Source organism: Cryptomeria japonica, chromosome 4 (genome assembly GCF_030272615.1).
Source record: "Cryptomeria japonica chromosome 4, Sugi_1.0, whole genome shotgun sequence".
Classification (NCBI taxonomy): Eukaryota; Viridiplantae; Streptophyta; class Pinopsida; order Cupressales; family Cupressaceae; genus Cryptomeria; species Cryptomeria japonica.
The window spans coordinates 372,133,988-372,153,908 of NC_081408.1; the positions used below are offsets into that span (position 1 = coordinate 372,133,988).

At 35.2% G+C, this 19,921-nt stretch overlaps 1 protein-coding gene across 1 annotated transcript in view; it reads left to right on the forward strand.

Moving 5' to 3' along the window:
* Positions 1–2,297, forward strand: part of LOC131047393 (probable protein S-acyltransferase 16) — a 63,365-nt gene extending 61,068 nt beyond the window's left edge. The window contains exon 7 of the mRNA XM_057981263.2: positions 1,759–2,297. Within this exon, the coding sequence (XP_057837246.2) occupies positions 1,759–1,875 (117 nt within the window). The 3' untranslated portion in view covers positions 1,876–2,297. The remainder of the gene's footprint in view (positions 1–1,758) is intronic.
* Positions 2,298–19,921: the final 17,624 nt, after the last annotated feature.

Here is a 19,921-nt window from a genome sequence, read left to right on the forward strand (position 1 = left end):
AAGGGACATTTAAATAATTCTAATGAATGATGGGCAACGACAGATATTAGGTGTTAAATAAACCTAATAAAATTATTATGGCAGTGTTCAGCACTGGCTGTTGGAAATAAACTGCTGTGATTTACTTAATTAAGCTAGCTCCTCAACACACGAAACAATGCAACTAATATTTAAAAAAAAATATACTTAAAGTTTGTTTCCAATCAAAGAGACATTTGAAGAGGTGCATCTATTGGCGGAAAGTTCTATTTAAAGGAGGCCAAGCAAGGAGAAAGGTTCCTCAATTGCAAAATTTTTTCTTATATATTTTATTATTTTTATCCTCGAGTTCCAGCATAGCAAATTCAATATTCCAGTTTTCTAAGTACCAGATGAACTTGATAGATGCCAACTTAATAGCCACTTGATTTGGTACAACCATTTAAACATGAAATATTCTAATTATAGGGTGCAGGGAGACATGCCTTTGATCCTCTGGGACACATTTCCTCTACAGGAGACAGGTATGGAGTTGTCCCCACTTGCAAGAAACATCTGTCTGCATCTGTAGGTGTCTCCCATTTCAAAAGCCCTAATTTGCAGCTGTCTCCCTCAAAAACCCCCAAAAAGAAAAAAATGAAAAAAAACTTCGTAAAGCAGTCGCTGTGTTTGTCCATTTTATAGCAAATGAGGGAAGGTTGGAAGGAGTGGCAGAAAACTTACAGGGAACTGTGGAACAACATTCACTATTCTCTATTTATGACCAGCAACCTGTATTAATAAGTCTCAGAAAATTGCATTTAAAATGTCTAAACTATAAACAGTAGCTGAGTTGATACTCACTTTGCTAATACTCAGGGATTGTATGCATCTGCCTGCAACTCTATGCAGTCAAGATCCTCTATACTCACCGTAACATTTAAGTTTTAACAGATAACAACTTAACAGTCTCTTACTCTTTTGACTTTAATAATATTATTATTATTATTATATAACATTATTAACAACTATATATTAATATTATTATATGCAAGTATTATGAGAGATGCTTGGAGACCAAATTTTTTAATATATATATTATTATATATAATGAATAAAAATATATATTAAAAAAGATTGGTCTCCGAGCACCTTTTTTTTTTCTTTTTTGAAAAATGACATACTGATACTTGTACCCATCTCCTGTACCAGTTAGGAAGCAGGGTGATGTTTTTATGAACCGACTTCATTTAGAAATTCATCAATTGATTCTCTTATTGACAAGTGTAGAATGACTTCAACAGCAATGACACTTGATCATGAATGTTTTTGATTTATTACTCTACCCGAACCCTGGAATACCAACCTAAGATAGTTTAATAATAGCATCATTCATTTATCAACTAATTGTGACTAGCAGTTCTGAGGCACATATGGTATCTGATTGAGTTTGGCTAAGCTTCAATAGAGGAATCTCTAGTGTTTTGGATGACATTTTTTCAGGTTGCTTCAGCAAAATAAATATGGATTGGGAAAAAATCCAAATGCTTCTGTGTATTTCTGTAAAGGAGGAGAAAAATTCAGAAACTTTACACTTCTGCTTTCATACCATAATTTCTAACTTTATTGCCTTCTAAACTATTTTATTAATTTTACAGAACCTGATAATGCTGTGCTGTTTAAGCAATTTCATTAGTCTCAATGATCTATAGCTAAAGAATTTATGAGACAATGTTTGTACATATAGAAGAACTGAAACATGCTTGTCTTGATGATCATATAATTTTTCTTCATTCACAGGTGCTGGGACCAAATCTAGCTACATGGTTTTGCCCGACAGCATTAGGGCATATTGGTTCTGGTCTTCGATTTCCAACTTATAATGATAATATTTGTGAGCAATCTAGTTCTGCTTGAAGGCTTGTCCTGGTAGCTCTTCAAAAGATAAATAAATGGCCATATAACTTCTGATAGGTGTATTTGCCTGAGCTATATGAAATATTGGCACTAGTCCTTGATTTTTGACATTTAAAGGTAACGTTTCCCTGGAAAACTGCTTTTTCTTTGAGCATGTGTTGATCAATTATCATTTGGATACTTTTTGGAAAGCTAGTTCTTGCTTTAAAGTGCTTTGATAATACATTCATAGATGGTAGCTTTTCAAACTTCAAATGGTTCAGCATTTCAGTGTAGGGATTCTTTTCAGGTCAAGGGTTGTAACTAGTGAGCCAGAGGCCGTTGTAGTGTTGCTGATTCTTCACCATTTTGTTGAGTCAGTTTCACTGTTGTAACAAGCTTTGAAAAGTGGTAATGAAATTGCACAATTGGCGTTTGGTCCATGTTTGTGATTGCATGGTTTAAGAGAAGATTTGCAGTTTGAATCTGAATAAAGCACATGGATAGATTACTAGTTCTATATATGAAATCAATTATTTGGTGAAGCTCTGATGCCGTTCTTTATGTAAGTTTAATGCTTTCAGAACACTTGTGTTTTACAGTTAAACTTGTGAGATCAAAGCCCAAATTTTCGTATTGGTTTGACTTTGACATGAAAAATTCTTACAGATTATTCAGAATGGAGTTTGTAGTGTAAAAATATGTGTAGTGTTTATTACAGACATTCTTGAGTAATGTTAAACTCTTATAAGTCAATAAATATGACTCGAAGATGACAAAAAGGCATTCCCAAATGTGTCTTTCTGTTTGTAGAGCTAAAAAGCATGGCTACGAGGTTCAAAGATCCCATTTGGTTTGAGAGTCTGAAAAAATTGGATATCTGGAATTGAAAAAATTCATAATAAAGGGTAAAACTTCTGTAAGAATTTTAAATCCATACTGAATCCGACAAATCCTGCTGGTCAAAATAAATTGGATCTGCCCAGATTTGTACCAGATCTGGCAAGAGTACTAAAAAGTGATGGTCTTAATTAATATCAGATTCCTATTCTAATAGTAATTTTCAGATCTTGTACTATTGAAGGCATAGGAAGTTTTATACTACATCCTTATTCGTCCATTGCAATGAGGAGTGCTGTGAAGTCGGGTGTAATCTTCACTTCTAAAAATTCACTATCTTGATTCTTAATAACTGTATTATTTTGTTAGTTTTGCAAATGAAAACCTGTTGACAAAGGATGACAAAGGATGAAGCAGCAAACTTAAACATAAACTATTTCGTTAATGTAAAGCTATATAATTTATTGTTATTTCAACCAATCCCTAGCATATTCCATTGTGATCCAAAGTTAGATGAATTTATTTCCTAAACTGAAATGATGCAGAATCATGCCCAAAATTCAGTATTAAACATATCTATGTTAAAAACTCTCATTATATTGGTACCTTTGTTTAAACATATCTATGTTAAGAACTTAAAACCTCTTATTATATAATTTATTATTATTTAGACCAATCCCTAGCATATTCCATTGTGATCCAAAGATGAATTTATTTCCTAAACTGAAATGATGCAGGAACCATGCCCAAAATTTATCCATGTTAAAACTTCTCATTATATTGGTACCCACGATGTTCATTGTAAAGGTGTGCTGTATATGGTGGATCTATCAAAATTGAAAATATAGAAGTTCACATTGTCACCTTTCACAAGTATCAAAATCTTTTCACATGCAGGTATTTTATGGTGTCCTGTGACGAATATTTAAAACCCACCAAGGTCAAACTGCTTCCATGTGTTTAACAGCAGTCTGAAATTCCTGGACTCATCATTATATCAAGTTAATCAAGAATCTTGCATCTGATTGTCTCTGGAGTCAGACTTATATGTGGAATATCCTGATGCCAGAAAAAAATGAACGTGGAATTTTTGTTTTGCCAAAATGTGAAAGAAGCCCTAGTCATTGACAATCTTTGTAATGTATGCAAATCATTGAGAATTCAATGCTCTGCAAAAAGATCATTCTCTCAATTCAATGTATCAGTTGCTAATCTAAACAATATCCACAAATCTACAAATCTTGTTACAATGACCAATCTTCAGTTTCTCATCCCACAACTACAATTAGCAACAAACGAGAGTCAATCTGCAGAAGTGAGCAATTTTTAATGGCTAACACATCTGGAACAATCACGCACAAATCTGTCCTTAAATGGACAAGATATATGTAGGTATCACATCTGGAATGTCAACAAAACCAATGAAGTTAAAGGCAAATGAATATCCAATCCCATTACTGATCATACAATATCCATAATATATGATCTTCTCTCAAAATCAGTAAGTGAACAGCCCATGAGGTGAACAAATGAACAAGTCATCGTCAATATAAGAGTTCAATGACCTACACAAGTATTAACAATGGCAAACTACATCATCAATCACCATGTGAAGTTAGATATGCAAACACTAACAAATGTGTACAAGCCAACATCCAATCATCATCGAGATGCACAATCACCAATTAGATCACCCAATCTACAAATGTTTACATACATTTTGAAAACCATCTTATTGGCTAGTCTGATCCTTGAAAATATCATATCCACTCAAGCACTCAATGACACAAATTCATTAACAATGCACGAATGTAACCTAAACCTTATTCTAAATTAATAATTAAATTTTTAGCTACAAATCTTTAACATCATCACAATCTCAAACCTTTAGAAAAAAATGACCCTCTAGGACTTGTCAAGAAGGCACCCAAAACTTGAAAAACATATAGTTATTGATGCGTGACATTTCTATAAACAGTTTGGAAAACATTAACAAAATCAACCAAATTGATAATAAATGAACAGCCAATCTGAATGCTGATCACACATCACCCATATTATATAATCCTCTTAAAATCAACAAGTGAATAATCCATTAGGTGCTCAAATGAACAGCATTGTCAATGCAAATTATTCAATGACTCAACAAGTTTCAACAACCATGAGTCATGACCAACCACTGCTCTATAGTGAACTCAAATATAATTGACAACAAATGTATACAAACCAACATGCAATCATCATCTAAATGCAACACAAGTGCATAGTGCTTCAAACCCATCGACAATTCATAATTGCGGAACGAACCTAATTCTAAATCAATAATAGAATGCACTAGCTTCTAATCTAGAAAATCATCATGATACCAAATATCTAGGAAAAAACTTGATCCCATAGATCTTATCAAGAAGGCATTTGAAACTTGGAAAACATAAAAAATTTCAAATTGATAAAAGGGGTCTTTGATGGGCCGGAATTGCACAATGAAGTAGCCCATTGGTAAAGGAGCCAAGTACCATGAGAAATGAGACAAATGTGGGAAACAAGGGTACCAACTCTATTATAGAGCAAGCTTGTGATCAAAGACAAAAACAACACCTTCCTAGATGAAAATAAGACAATTGCAGCCAAACTATCAATTACGAACCAACATTATATGCAATAAGAGAGTGTAAGGAAGTTAAGTAGCGGAACAACTTCTTACACTAACCTTGAGAGGAGGGTAATGCAAATACTTTTACAGATCGTCACAACAGTTACAGAAAACAAAAATAGATATAATAACATTCAAACCATAACACAATGATTTACGTGGGGAAAACCCTTTCGGGAGAAAAACCCCACACTCCAAAAGCCGTCCAATATATTACTCCGCAATCAAAACAGATTACAATATACTTGCAAAACAAACTCTTCGCAGGAGTACCACTAATCAGAGATTCACAGGTAACTCAATAGCTATAAGACTCTTACACGTAACTTTTATCTCATGCACCTCATATATAAGAGATATAATACAAGAAACCGTCAAACGGTATTACAAAACCATGGGCTAAACCAGCCAATGAGGTGTAGTTGACCTAGATGCTCTATAACGTGTCCCTCCTTTTTTACAACTCTATATGTCCGATGTATTTTATATTTCCTATTTCAAGAGTACAAACTTCTGAATGCCATAACTTGAGAACCGTGTGTGCGATTGATGAATTGTTTGAAGCGCCGAAAAGCTCGCAAAGTGCTTTATTACCTCGTAAACTACTATGCCGTTTACACCCACTTTTTAGGGCGTTTCGGGGCCTCTAAAGTCCTCAAAATCAAATTTAAACCTTTCATTGGACTCTTCCAAAATGGAAAATTTAATATCTTCAAAGCTAGTTGTGATCTTGAGACGTAACTTTACCGGAATGCTTATCTAGCCAACCAGAAGTTTCGGGGAGAATTTCACACTATTTCGTGTTCAAATGAAAACTTACTATAAATAGTAACCTCGTGTAAATGCAAGGTTGAGACACCATTTTTCCAACAAGTCTCCCACTTGTTGAACACCTTGCAAGAGAAAAGGGAGTATCAACACAATGAATCAATTGCTAGGGGCCATGAGGCGCATAGACTTCAAACACCATCTGAACTTCTCTGTGCTCACATCTTTAGTTAAAGAATCTGCAACATTCATCAAAGTTTCTACCTTAACCAACTTCACCCTATCATCTTCAACCATATCTCTTACAAAATGATACTGAACATCAATGTGCTTGGTCTGGGCATGAAATGTCGGGTTCTTAGCTAGGCAGATCACACGTTGACTGTTACAATATATTGTCACTGCTCCTTGTTTTATTCCAATGTCTAAACACAGTCTCTTAAGCCAAATGGCTTCTTTACAAGCATGAGTAGCTTCCATATATTCTACTTCAGTAGTGGACAAAGCAACCACAACTTGTTGCTTACTCATCCAACTAATTGCACCACCAAATAAAGTAAACACATAAGCACTTGTGAATCTTTTCCTATCAATATCACCTGTCCAGTCTGAATCCACATAACCATGAATATCAAGGGAAATTACGTCTCCAACTGAATTACCATGATAACATAGAATACTCTGAGGTACCCTTCAAATATTTGAAGACTCTTTTGACTGCATCCCAATGAACTCTACCAGGATTAGACATATATCTGGATAGAACTCCTACCACTTGGCCAATGTCTAGTCTAGTACAGACCATAACATACATCAAACTTCGAACTGCACTCTGGAAAGACACTATGCTCATGTCTTCCATCTCTGATGGGGATGTAGGACAATCTGCAACAGATAAATTCGTTTCAAATGTAAAAGGAACACTCAATGGTCTACAATCTTGCATGTTGAACCTCTGTAACACGTAATTCACATACTTACTCTGGCCTAGCCATAGCTTTCTGATCACTCTATCTCTTTTAATTTCCATCCCAAGAATGTGTTTTGCTCCACCAAGATCTTTCATTTCAAATTTAGCAGCGAGTTGAGACTTTAGTTCTGAAATCATATATTTCCCTTTACCAATGAATAACATATCATCAACATACAATGCAATGTAAAAGAAATGATCACCATCAATTTTATAATAAACACAATGATCTGATTTAGAATGCTCAAATCCTAAACTCAACACATATGTATCAAATTTCTGGTACCACCACCTAGGACTCTGCTTGAGGCCATATAGGGATTTCTTTAATTTACAGACCAAATTATTTTTACCTTTCACCACATAGTGCTCCGGCTGTGTCATATAAATATCCCCCTCCAAATCACCATGAAGGAAAACAGTTTTCACATCCATTTGCTCAACCTCTAAATCATAAGCAACAACAATATAAAGCTTAAATATAATGGATGTCATTTTTGCAACAGGAAAAAATATCTCACTATAATCAACCCCGTTAACCTGAGAGTAGTCTTTTGCAACCAACCTCACTTTATACTTTTTAATGCTCCCATATGAACCAATCTTTTTCCTGAGCACCCATTTGCAACCAACAGGCTTCCGTCCTTCAGGCAATGGTACAAGATCCCATGTATCATTTTTTTTCAAAGCTGCCATTTCTTCTTCTATAGCAATCTTCCAGGATTCTGCATCATTCATACCTAATGCCTCTTCTACAGATTTCAGTTCATCCACATTAGTATTCAAAGCAAAAATACATCTCCAATCATCAGGTGAATACCTTTCAGGTGGTTGTCTATGTCTTGTAGACCTTCAAACAAGCTGAGTTGGAGGCTCTTCCTCCTCTTTTGAAGATTTAGAGCTAGATGAACTCTTTTCAATTTCTTGCCTATCTAGGGGTCTCGATTCAACTCTTTCAGGTGTAGAAGGGAATTGAATCACATATTCCTTTTTAGTCTGTTATTGTTGCACTGTAACAAATGAGACTTAATTTCTCTAAAAATAACACTTCTACTATGAATTACCTTTTTTGCAACTGGGTCCCAAAGCTTGTATCCTTTCACACCATAACTGTACCCGATGAAGATACATTTCACAACCTTGTTCTCCAACTTTGTTTGTTTCTCTTTTGGCACATGTGCATATGCCTCACAACCAAAAACTCTAAGATGTCTCAATGGAGGCTTGTGGTTCGACCATGCTTCTATAGGCATTTTATCAATAAGAGCTGATGTAGGAGACCTGTTAATTAGGTAGCAAGCAGTGGCAACAACTTCAACCCAAAACTTTGTTCTAGACCAACACCACTCAACATACTCCTAGCCTTCTCCATAAGTGTCCTATTCATTCTTTCTGCAACTCCATTTTGCTGTGGAGAATACAGAGTTGTCTTATGTTTGTTAATGCCACAATATTTACAGAATCTATCAAAATCATTAGAGCAAAAATCACCGCCATTATCAGTCCTCAAACATTTAATTTTCTTTCCAATCTGCAACTCAACCATTGCTTTAAATTTTTTAAATCGACTGAAAACTTCAAATTTACTCTTTAGAAAATATACCCATGTCCTTCTACTAAAATCATTAATAAATGAAACATAATATGCGGAATTTTCAATTGAAGGAACATCTACAAGACCAAACATATCAGAATGAATAAGATCCAAAAGACCACAAGTTTTATGAGAACTTGAGTAAAACTGAACGCGGTTTTGTTTTTCAAAAATGTAATGCTCACATAAATCAAATTCAAAATTACAATCATTCAAATCTTCACCAAGGTTTTTATTTTTCAAGGTCCTTAGACTCTTTTCTCCAATGTGGCCAAGCCTCTGGTGTCATAACATAGCCTTCTGTACAAGTAACTTTGCTTCAAAAGATAGAGCACCCTTAGGTACCCAAAAGCCATTTCCATCTACTGAAGGTGAAACCCTCAAATCTTCCACATATTTACTTTTTATAGAAGTGCTATTACACTCAACAGTGTATGCGTCTATCTTGTACAAAGTGTTGAACCTGACACCTCTAGCAATTAGCATAGCACCCTTAATAATCTTACATCCTTCTTTAGAAAAGACTACCTGCACACTTGCATCTATCAACTTGCTCATAGATAATAGATTTCGTTTTAAACCAGGGATATGCAACACACCATTAATCCCTTTTATTCTACCATCAGAAAACTTGATTCTAACTTTACCTCGACCAACAATGTCTAAATGTGAATCATCACCCAAGTACACCTTACCTCCATTAAATTCTTCATATTCAAAAAACCAATCTCTATTGGCAGTCATATGAAAAGATGCACCTGAGTCAATTAACCAGGCGTCATTACCTGCATGAGTCACCAAAGATGCAATAAATGCATCACCATCTTCCTTCTCAGACTAAGAATCAAAATCAATCTTCTTCTTTTTTTTCTTTGCAGTCCTTACAGATGTGACCTGGTTTACCGCAATTCCAGCAAATGAATTTGGACTTTCCAGGAAATTTTGATCTCCCTCTCGATTTGGATGTATCACACTTCTCATTTTTCTTGCCTTTCTCCTTAGGTCTTCCACGAACAGGTAGGGCTTCCTTCGAACTATGGGATACCTTCCTTTGCATCTCTTCACCAAGTAGGGCACCCACCACATCTTCAGACTTCAAAACAACAGAAGTACTACCGATAGCCATAACAAGAGAATCCCACGAATAAGACAAAGAACAAAGCAAGATCTGACATTTCTCCTCTTCGTTCATCTTAACACCGACATATACTAATTTAGCCACCAACATATTGAATGCTTCCAGGGGGTCTGCAACTCGTCCACCCTCTTCCATCTTCAAGGAATACAATTTCTTCCTCAAGAAAATCTGATTTAATAAAGATTTCTCTTGATACATTTCACCAAGCTTAGTCCATAGCTTTTTTGAAGTATTTTCTTCGTGGACATTGATCAGAACAGATTCTGTCAGGCATAGTCTGATTAGACCCTTGGCTTTTCGGTCTATAACATCATACTGAGCCGCTGCAGTAGGATTTGAGGGCATTTGGACATTCGCATCAACATCATCCCATAGATCTCGATCTATTACCAAATCTTCCATCTTCAACTTCCATATCTCAAAATTTGTTCCATTACATTTTTCCACCTCTATTTTCTCTGATGGACTTGCCATCTGAAAATTCCTGCAACAAGATCAAAAAGTGTCTTCTGCACAAGCTCCCACTTAAATATGGATTAGTTCATAAAACTCAACAATCCACAATTGAAACCAAAGGTGATCAAGCTCTGATACCACTTGTAAGGAAGTTAAGTAGTGGAACAAATTCCTACACTAACCTTGAGAAGAGGGTAATGCAAAATATTTTACAGATCGTCACAATAGTTACAAAAAATAGAAATAGATATAATTTCATTCAAACCATAACACAGTGATTTACGTGGGGAAAACCCTTTCGAGAGAAAAACCTCACACTCCAAAAGCCGCCCAATATATTATTTGGCAATCAAAACATATTACAATATACTTGCAGAGCAAGCTCTTCATAGGAATACCACTAATTAGAGATTCAAAGGTAACTCAATAGGTATAAGACTCTTACACACAACCTCTATCTCACACACCTCATATATAGGAGATATAATACAAGAAACCATCAAACAGTATTTCAAAACCATGGGCTAAAACCATGCAATAAGGTGTAGCCGACCTTATCTCCCTTCTAGATTCCCTATGACGTGTCCCTCCCTTTTTACAACTCATTTATGTGTCTGATGTATTTTATATTTCCTATTTCAGGAGTACAAACTTTCGGAGGCCATAACTTGAGAACTGTGTGTCCGATTGACGAACTGTTTGAAGCACCGAAAAGCTCGCGAAGTTCTCTATTGCCTCATAAACTACTATGTTGCTTATGCCCACTTTTAAAGGCGTTTCGAGGCCTCTAAAGTCCTCAAATTAAAATTTAAACCTTTCATTGAACCCTTCCAAAACGGAAAATTTAACATCTTCAAAACTAGCTGTGATCTTCCGATGCAACTTTACCAGAATGCTTATCTAACCAACCAAAAGCTTCGGGGAGAATTTCGCACCATTTCGTGCTCAAATGAAAACTTACTATAAATAGTAACCTCATGTAAATGCAAGGTTGAGACACTATTTTCCCAAAAGAGAGAACCTAGAGATCCAACCTAAACAATGCTAGATCCAACCCTATTTAATCTTACACCCTACACTCCGGTATAAATTTGGGAGAAAAATTTGAGAATACCTTTCTTCCACCTTTGTACTATTGTCTAGGAGCTATTATCTTCCAAGTCCTTAGATTTAGGGAAGTAGGTGGGGATTCCCCCATTGAGGGTCTATGCATGGGCCCAATAGAAACAAAGGAATGCCAAGTCAAAGAAGCCAAAGATTGAACAACCTCCTCACGAGTGGATTTAAGCCGAGTTGAAGTTGAAGGAGTAGAAGGCTAAGCAATTGTAACAAAAGGTGGGTAGGATCTACCAATAGGAGTTGCAATTGAAGTGAGACTCATCAAGTTAAGAGGAACTATCTGCTTGAGAGCTGGAAGCATGAATAGTCAAGTGATTTCATGGGAATTCTTTCACCACATCATTGTGCCCTTGCTCTAGGAGAGTGGATGATTAGAAGTCAAGAGGCTAATGGAAAAACATTGTCTACGAGGGGAGACCCTCATAATCAAGCAATTGAGTCCAAGGCTTATACCCCACCATCAAAAACATATCCTCGTGAATAGGCTTGACGATATCAATATCCACTAGAATTTGGGAGAACTAAGAGTGATTGATGTAGGAAGTAGTAGAGTCCACCTTTAGGAAGTGACCAATAGTATTGTTGATGACATCATATCAAGAATCTATTAAAAACTAGAGAGAAGATTCAAAAGTTGAACCCACACAAGCCCAAAAAACATAAGGTTATTAATATGTAACATTTTTGAAAAGTTTGAAAGCATCATGTGCAACAATCTTGTTACAATGTGATATACCTAAATATGTCTTCTTAGCCATCTATTGCCCTACAATGTTCTAAACAAGAAACTATTTGTCTCGTATGTTCTATGTCATAATGTAGCGAGAAAACCCTCATCCATTATGGCTATCGAGGAAATATCTAGAAATATCTCTTAATTATCATCAAAATATGTATCCAAGAACAAAAATATAAAATCTAACTATTTCATGACCTGCAATACATGAATGTGTATGTGCATTATCAACAACATCAACTCAATATCAAATTCCAAATCTAAAATGTTTCAACTTGAAATCTATACTTTGATGTATGCCTTGTTAAATGAGAGTAGAAAAAAACTATATAGAACTCTTTGGAAGTGAAAGTGGTTGTCAAATTGTTAACTCAAATAGATACAATGTATGTACAAAATATAGATTATGCACAATTGAAAGACGTCTTTCTCAGTTTACATGGCGAGTCTTCAATAAGTTGCTCTTTTGGGTTTTTGAACTTAACAAGAAATATCTAGAGGAAGTTCATAAATATTTTTAATTTACAAAAGTGGTGCAAGATATGACCTATTTTCCCTTTCAAATTGTCAATAAGATAAAAAATGCTAAATAGTATAGTCTATCATAACATTTTGATGAAAGCTAGACAAATCACTCATGCATGCCATTGTTGAATTAGTTTACATCACATACATCCTATTTTGTTAACCATCTTGCTCAAATTAGAGAGACCCCAACCTAAAACATACTTGTATGATGCAATGATATGCATGTGCTACAAATCCACTGAGTTGAAGCTTTCACTCTAAATTACTCCTTGTAGATTAGAGTGGGATATGGGGAAAATAATTCATTGCAAAGTTCTTTAGTATGCTTAAAGTTAGCCCCTAAAACAAAATATTGAATATAACATCCATTCAAAAAAAAATTCCATGTCATATACAGGCAAAACCATCAACTTGATTAAAAATTAGCACCACCTTGTTTGAATGAGTAAGAATAGTCCACAAGACTAAGAAATATCCCTCCAATGGACCAACAAATGTTCAACAACCTATTAAGTGCAAATAATATAGAGTTTCATCTCCTATCATCAAATAACTAAAAATCCAAGGTATACTATCTAAGTAATTAATTAAGTTCTTTTGAATATATGTTGATTGATGAAGTATGTGCCTACAACGTGATCAAATCACTAAATAGGACCCGTTTGAAAATGAAAGAGGTAGTTTCAATGCAAAAACCCAACTATCACAAGAGATAAATATTTAGCTTCAAAACGTTTAAATTGTACTCAATTAATTTTATGTCTTACAAATGACATCCCATAGTTCCCATTGTAGTATTCTTCTATCAAATATGTCCAAGATTCTCGTCAATGCTAATCATTTGTATCATTTGAAACAAGGATGCCGATGGGAAAGTAATTGTTGGACTAGTATAAGTAGGACCACTATCAACTTTTTTAGTATAAGCAACGAATAAAAAATGAATTGTAGACAAGGATTTGTCATCATTGGAGAAAGTGCCACCTTCATCAATAAAAAATTGAACCATCTTATTTGATGTTGGCAATAATTGATTCTTGGACCTACACCTAACTTAGCTAATATGACATAATGCACTTATCTCATTAGCTTTGTAGAATGTTTTTTAACTTTACAAAGCTTCACAAAATCAATGGCCTTCTCACAAGAGATACAAGGTTGTAGATCAAATCATGGATTAGAGGTATGACCTTTAATGACAAAATGTGAACAAGAACTCTAGAAACTCTAGATGTAGACAATAGATTATTTGACAAGTGTTAGAAATTATATTTATTTATTTTTTGGTATGTGAGATGTGGTTTCAGTTTCATAATTAGTAAGACGATCTCTAGAAAAAAAGAGACCAATTTCACAATTTGGAATAGCCACCAAGGATGATGAAATAATGACAAAATTTTGAATACTAGGCGAGAAGGACAAACTCATTTTATTACTTTTAGAAAACCTCTTGAAGCAATATAGGTTGGTTTTGAGTATTAAGATATATAAAGTAATATGGCTTTTATACCCTTGACTAACACAATTTTGTAATCTTGCAACATCTTTCATGGTGTTAAAACAAGGCTCAACTTGACACTCATGTTTTATATATATATATATATCAAAGATTCTCATGATGTTTTGAATGTTTTGTATGGATTGGTTCAATCATTGGTTTTCCCATAGGTTCTTCACCAAAAAAAAATTGACTTCTGTCTTGAAGATCAACTTTTGTTTGTATTCTATTTACCATGATTCTCAAAAGTTATTGTGGATTGGATTTGCCTCCAACATTCAATTTCATGCCTCATTTTCACATGAATGTGCAAACATAATATGTCATAAGAAGAAAATCTATTTACCATTGATTTTAAATAACAAAATAATATATATGTATTAACAATAGCAACAATGCATCAAACACAATTTACAATTTTTTTCAAGTAACATTAGTAATGCTTGGATGCAGACAAAATCTTTAGCTCTCCTTGACACAATTTTATGATAGTTTGTTTTGGTTTTTTAGCTAGGTTAAAATTTTGAGTATGCTTTTATGTCCAAAATTGACAAATTTTCAAAATTGTTTTCCTTTTTTTTTTTGTAAGAAATTTCATGGATATGCTAACTCATATGTCCAAAATGGTTAATAGAGTCTCTTTAGGCAAATGTCCAATATGTTCAAATATTTACTTTCAATAAGTAACCATTAGTTAAATTAAGATTGATTTCAATACAATAAAGTTATGGTAGTTTAAAATATTTTGTACACACAAAGTTATATTTTCCTTTATAGATAAAAAATACAAAATGTGGTCTAATTTTTGCTTCCTACCTTTTCAATAACTTGAACCTATAATGTAAGTATTCATTGGAAACCTTAATGAATCTAGTTTTTTAAATAGGCGAATGCATTAAAAAATATGACCATTTGAAGAAGTAATAGCAAAATATGTAATTGAATAGTCTTGTTTTTTGACAAAAATAAATCAATTTGGAAAGTGTGTTTTTGATTAAAAAAGTAGCGTTACCTAGGGCGCTGACCCTTAACAAAAAACAACATCAAGAGAGATGATGTTGGAAGAGAACCACAACCTAAAGGCGAAAAGGAACAAACACAGGAACCTAACCAACCAGGGAACAAACCCCACTCAAGGAAGGTACAGGCCATCCAAACCCCATGAGAGGGGGTATGGGGTAGGGGAGAAGATTTCCCCTTATGCCTGTGAGCAACCACATACCAGGAAATGATAAGATCCACCGGAAGGGCCTCCGCAGGGTCAACAACACCGGTGACAGCAGAAGGTTGGAAGAGGGTCATAGGGGGCTGTAGAACAACAATAACAACAGGTTGTGATAGAAAAATAGTAGTAGAAGCAGATCCAGCAATAGGGGAGGGCTAGAGGACAGGAGAAGCGGAAGTGGGGGCCTCCGGAGGCGAGGCCACAAAAACATCAGTAGGAGCAACATGAGTTGTGGGGGGAATGACAACAACCTCATGGGAGGAGCCATCGACCGGAGAATATGTAACAATAACTATTAAGTGGTCAACAGTAACATTCTTCCACTAGGTAGAAACCCCTTTGTGTTGGGGAGAAGAGCAACCCGAAGCAAGATGGCCAGTAGAGAAGCATCTTCTGCAGCGAAAGGGGAGGCCTTCAAAATCCCGCAGTTGTGACCAAGGCCCATCCCCCACCATAAGAACCACATCACCCAGGAGAGGAGCAAATATGTCAATATCAACAAGAATGCGGGAAAAGGTAGTGTGTTCCATAGAGGACGTAGCATCATCGACCTTTAGGAAACGACCAATAGAGTTACCGATTGCCTCATAGCAATAGTGCTCCCAGAAATGAAGAGGGAGATTGATGAGCTGAACCCAAACTGGATGCACATTAAGTGGTTCAGTGAGAGGGTTGAAAGAGGTTGTCCAAGGCTTGATGGAGAGGGAGTGCACTCCCCAAGCCCATAGCTTGCTCAAAATCAAATCCCTATCAACGAAAGAAGTGAAGGAAGCAACAGACAATCCTTTAGCATAGGGAAAAAGCTCAATATTGAGAGAAACCAAAGGCCACCAGGAGTCACTTACCCAGTTGTGAAGGTTCGGTAGGGAAGGGTAGAGCTCAGAGAATTTGCACACCAAAGCACAACACTGGTAAAACCTAATGTTGTCCACAACATCCTATCCACAAACCACCATAGGGGAGGATTTCACACAAGGGAGAGGACAAATCCCCTTAGAGAGTTGGGCGGAAGATCTGGCCACACGAGCAAAGGTACGCTTACCAACAGGTTTGGGCAAAGGACTAGCAGCATCAGTGACAAACGATAAGGTCGTTTCCCTATAAGCTAGAGAGCCGACAACAACAGGATCCACAGGGGGGGACTGGGGGGTGGATGCAGCACCAGGTGCATCAACAATTGCCAAAGGGATCGCCAGCCAAACAACAGTAGCACAGATCATAGGAGCTGAGGACCCCCCACAAGGAAGGGGGGGGGGAAGCAGAGCCCCAAACATCTGCAACAGAACCAGGGGCATTCAAAAAGAGGGAGGCAGGAGAGCCATAGTGTTTTGTAACACCCGAGAGCTATTGGAGGGAGGGCCATGAAAAGTGTGTTGAAGATCATACCTTTTATCATTTTAGGGGTTCAAAATTGTTACCTCAAGGTTATTGCTTCATGTTTTGGCAAATTTTACATTTTTCAATCCTTCTAAATACATTCATATATATGGTTTTATATTTTCCAATCTATCCACAAACATTCATACATTTATTTTTGAACAAATGTGGCTTTGTGGTGTAACTTTATCTTGGTGATTTTTGATCATTGAATAGATTATATCAAAAGATCATACTTAATATGCTTTGAATATTCAAATGTGACAACAATTTGATTGATTTTTAGGTTTGAATTCAAATAGAAAATAAAAATAACACAAACCACTCAAGAATATACCTTATTTTTTCATAAAGTTGTAGGATTTTTGACATTAATGTGTTTAGTTTTGAAAGATCAAATTCGCAATGTCCTTATCCTACTATTCCACTAGTAGGCAATACGATGCTTTTATCAAGGCAAAGTATTCTCAATTTTCAATCTATAAGAAAAGAGTTAAGGATTATCTAGAGTATGTCCTTTAGAATTAGCAATCGATGGTGCTTCAAAGATGGTTTATCTTTCCTCTAGAAGCTACTCCTTACACTCCTTTTATATAAAAACAACACCCAACACTTTGATGCTTCCTCCTTAATATCCAACACATTGTAATATAATGGCATAACCTTGAATCATTTGTGGCAAACACATTCTTTATATTCAATCCTTTATTGATTAGAGTTACAATTCATTTCCTTTGGTACATACATTACACAATTTGATACATCCATGGATTTAAACCAATTATATAATTCAATGACATGGATAATAAAAGATCCCAAGTCTCCAATCATAGAACAATCTTGAGAGAGGGAAAGGTGTAAAGTAAACCGAAAAATAGACAAAATCTCTATCCACCACAACTATCAACAAAGACAAAACTAGTCAAAGATATAGCTAAATACAATGCTAATTATAGCACATTCTAGTTTAAACCTATGTTTCACAAATTATAGGGATGGTGGATGGGTCACAAGTATGAGTCACCAAGGGCCTAGATCTGGGGATAACAAGGGGATTACAAGAGATGGGGGTATAGGGGTGCATCCCTTTGTGAGGTTGAGGGGTAGCATCCCCAATGGGGTTTAGGGCCCCTTGTTTGTTCCCTATTGTGGTATAGGATATGGTTAAGGGGTAGATCTATTTCCACCAAGCCCAAATGAAGGGCTCCAAAGCCACAAAAACTTCATTGTGCATACCATTTTTCTGATTTTATTATTATGATTTCTATAACATCAGGTCCTTACTTTTTCTCACCAAATCTTCATTCTTTAGAAAATCAACAGTGAAGTCGAAGAATCTAACTAGTCTAAATAGCGAGGGGTACATAACTTTTATTATTGTTCCATGAGACTAACATTTGCTCTTCTTTTCGTTGCTCTCACTCTTCCTAATGATTACATTCTTGTCATTGTTCTCACTTTTCCTATCGTAATGCTCTGTTCTTGCAACTTGCAACCTTGCTTAATTTGATTGAAACATGATATTGATTTGGAATGAAGCTAGGATCCTAATTTGTTTCTTTTTGCGAGTTCTTAGGGTGTGGGTGGGGTCCATTAACCATTGGGATTAGGGTTATTAACTTGACTATTAAAAAAATGCCTAATTTTTCATTATTATTTTTAAATATTTGACGCAAGTGACAATTGGGATTTTTTGGTGTGTTTGAGAGATGTTGGCAAGTCATTTAAGGGTCCTTGATATGACTTGAAATTCTCCTTGCCTCTCCAAATTAGTGGGGGTACCCTATAAACATTCCCTCTTTGAGAGAGACATATTGGGGATGTCCCTTATCTATAGACAATGGTGGTGACATAGTAGGGGTTCTTTTCTATAGAGTCCTTGCATCTTGGAGACAATCCATGTTAAAAATGATAGGAAATGGAGAGATATGTTCTTGTGGAACAATGTATCAAAAACACAATCATTCTTCTTACTTTTATGACATTTAATTCATTAGTTATAAAGTTCATTAGGCTCTCCAACTCTTCCTCAATGTTTAAACAACTTACATCCTGACCTTAATGATCTATAATTGCTACAGTGTATTCCATCAACAATTTAGTAACAACCTTTTTGAAATCTTGATATTGTAGAGCTAAGCTTGACAATGAACCATACTCAAAAGTAACAAAATCTACATAGCTCTTATTCCTATGACTTTAGATAATAGTAGAATACTTTTAATATGTGTATCCATAAGGTTAGGGACCACAACCCTTACAACTTCTATGTAACCCTAGGATGAAGGAAGGATCGGTACATAGAGTTTCCATCTCAGCCTATGCTTGTTAGTTATGCTTATTTCATATTATACTATATTCTATACATCTTGTACATCATCATAATCCACACTCTACTTAAGTAGGGGAGGTTTCAATGGTCGAGGAGGTGGCTAAACCATCTTATATATGTTATATATCCACTTATTGTGATTTCATTATTTGAGAATAGATATTGCTATTGATTTTTATTGATTTTTTGTGCAATGGCTCTTACAAGTGGTATTAGAGAAAGTTTAGAGATCATATTCATTGGAAGTTGTGACCCATATGAAGATTTGTTAAAGAAAATTCTACAGATTGTATTTATCTCTAATTGAAGGAAAATGTACAAATAGAGACATGATTGTATAACATTCGTATGACCCTATTTGTGAAGAGGGTCAAAGTAGTGATAATTAGTGTAGATTTAATTTTGTTTGAAGGCACACAATTGGGGTACCTTGTAGCTTGTATGTATCATTTCTTGTGATAACAATTTCAAAAAATAATAGGCACAAATATTGTTGGAAATTGAACCTATAATAGCAAAATGATAAACCTAGAATAATAAAATATAATTAAGTACATTCGAGAACATATTACAATATAAGTTTTATAAAACCTTTCAAATATAACTTCTTAAACTATTATCTTAGGAAAGTGCAACTCATTACTTAATAACAATTATAAACTACAAATCACTAAGATAACTTTATTACAACATTTAAATTTTAATATTTTAACAAAGAACACAAGAGAATTGTGCCATGCAAGGATTCATGCACATGGGACAGAAAACATCATTTTAACTTTTAAATGATTGATAGGGGTTTAAATAAGGTAAGCTTTTCTATAGAGAGGGCG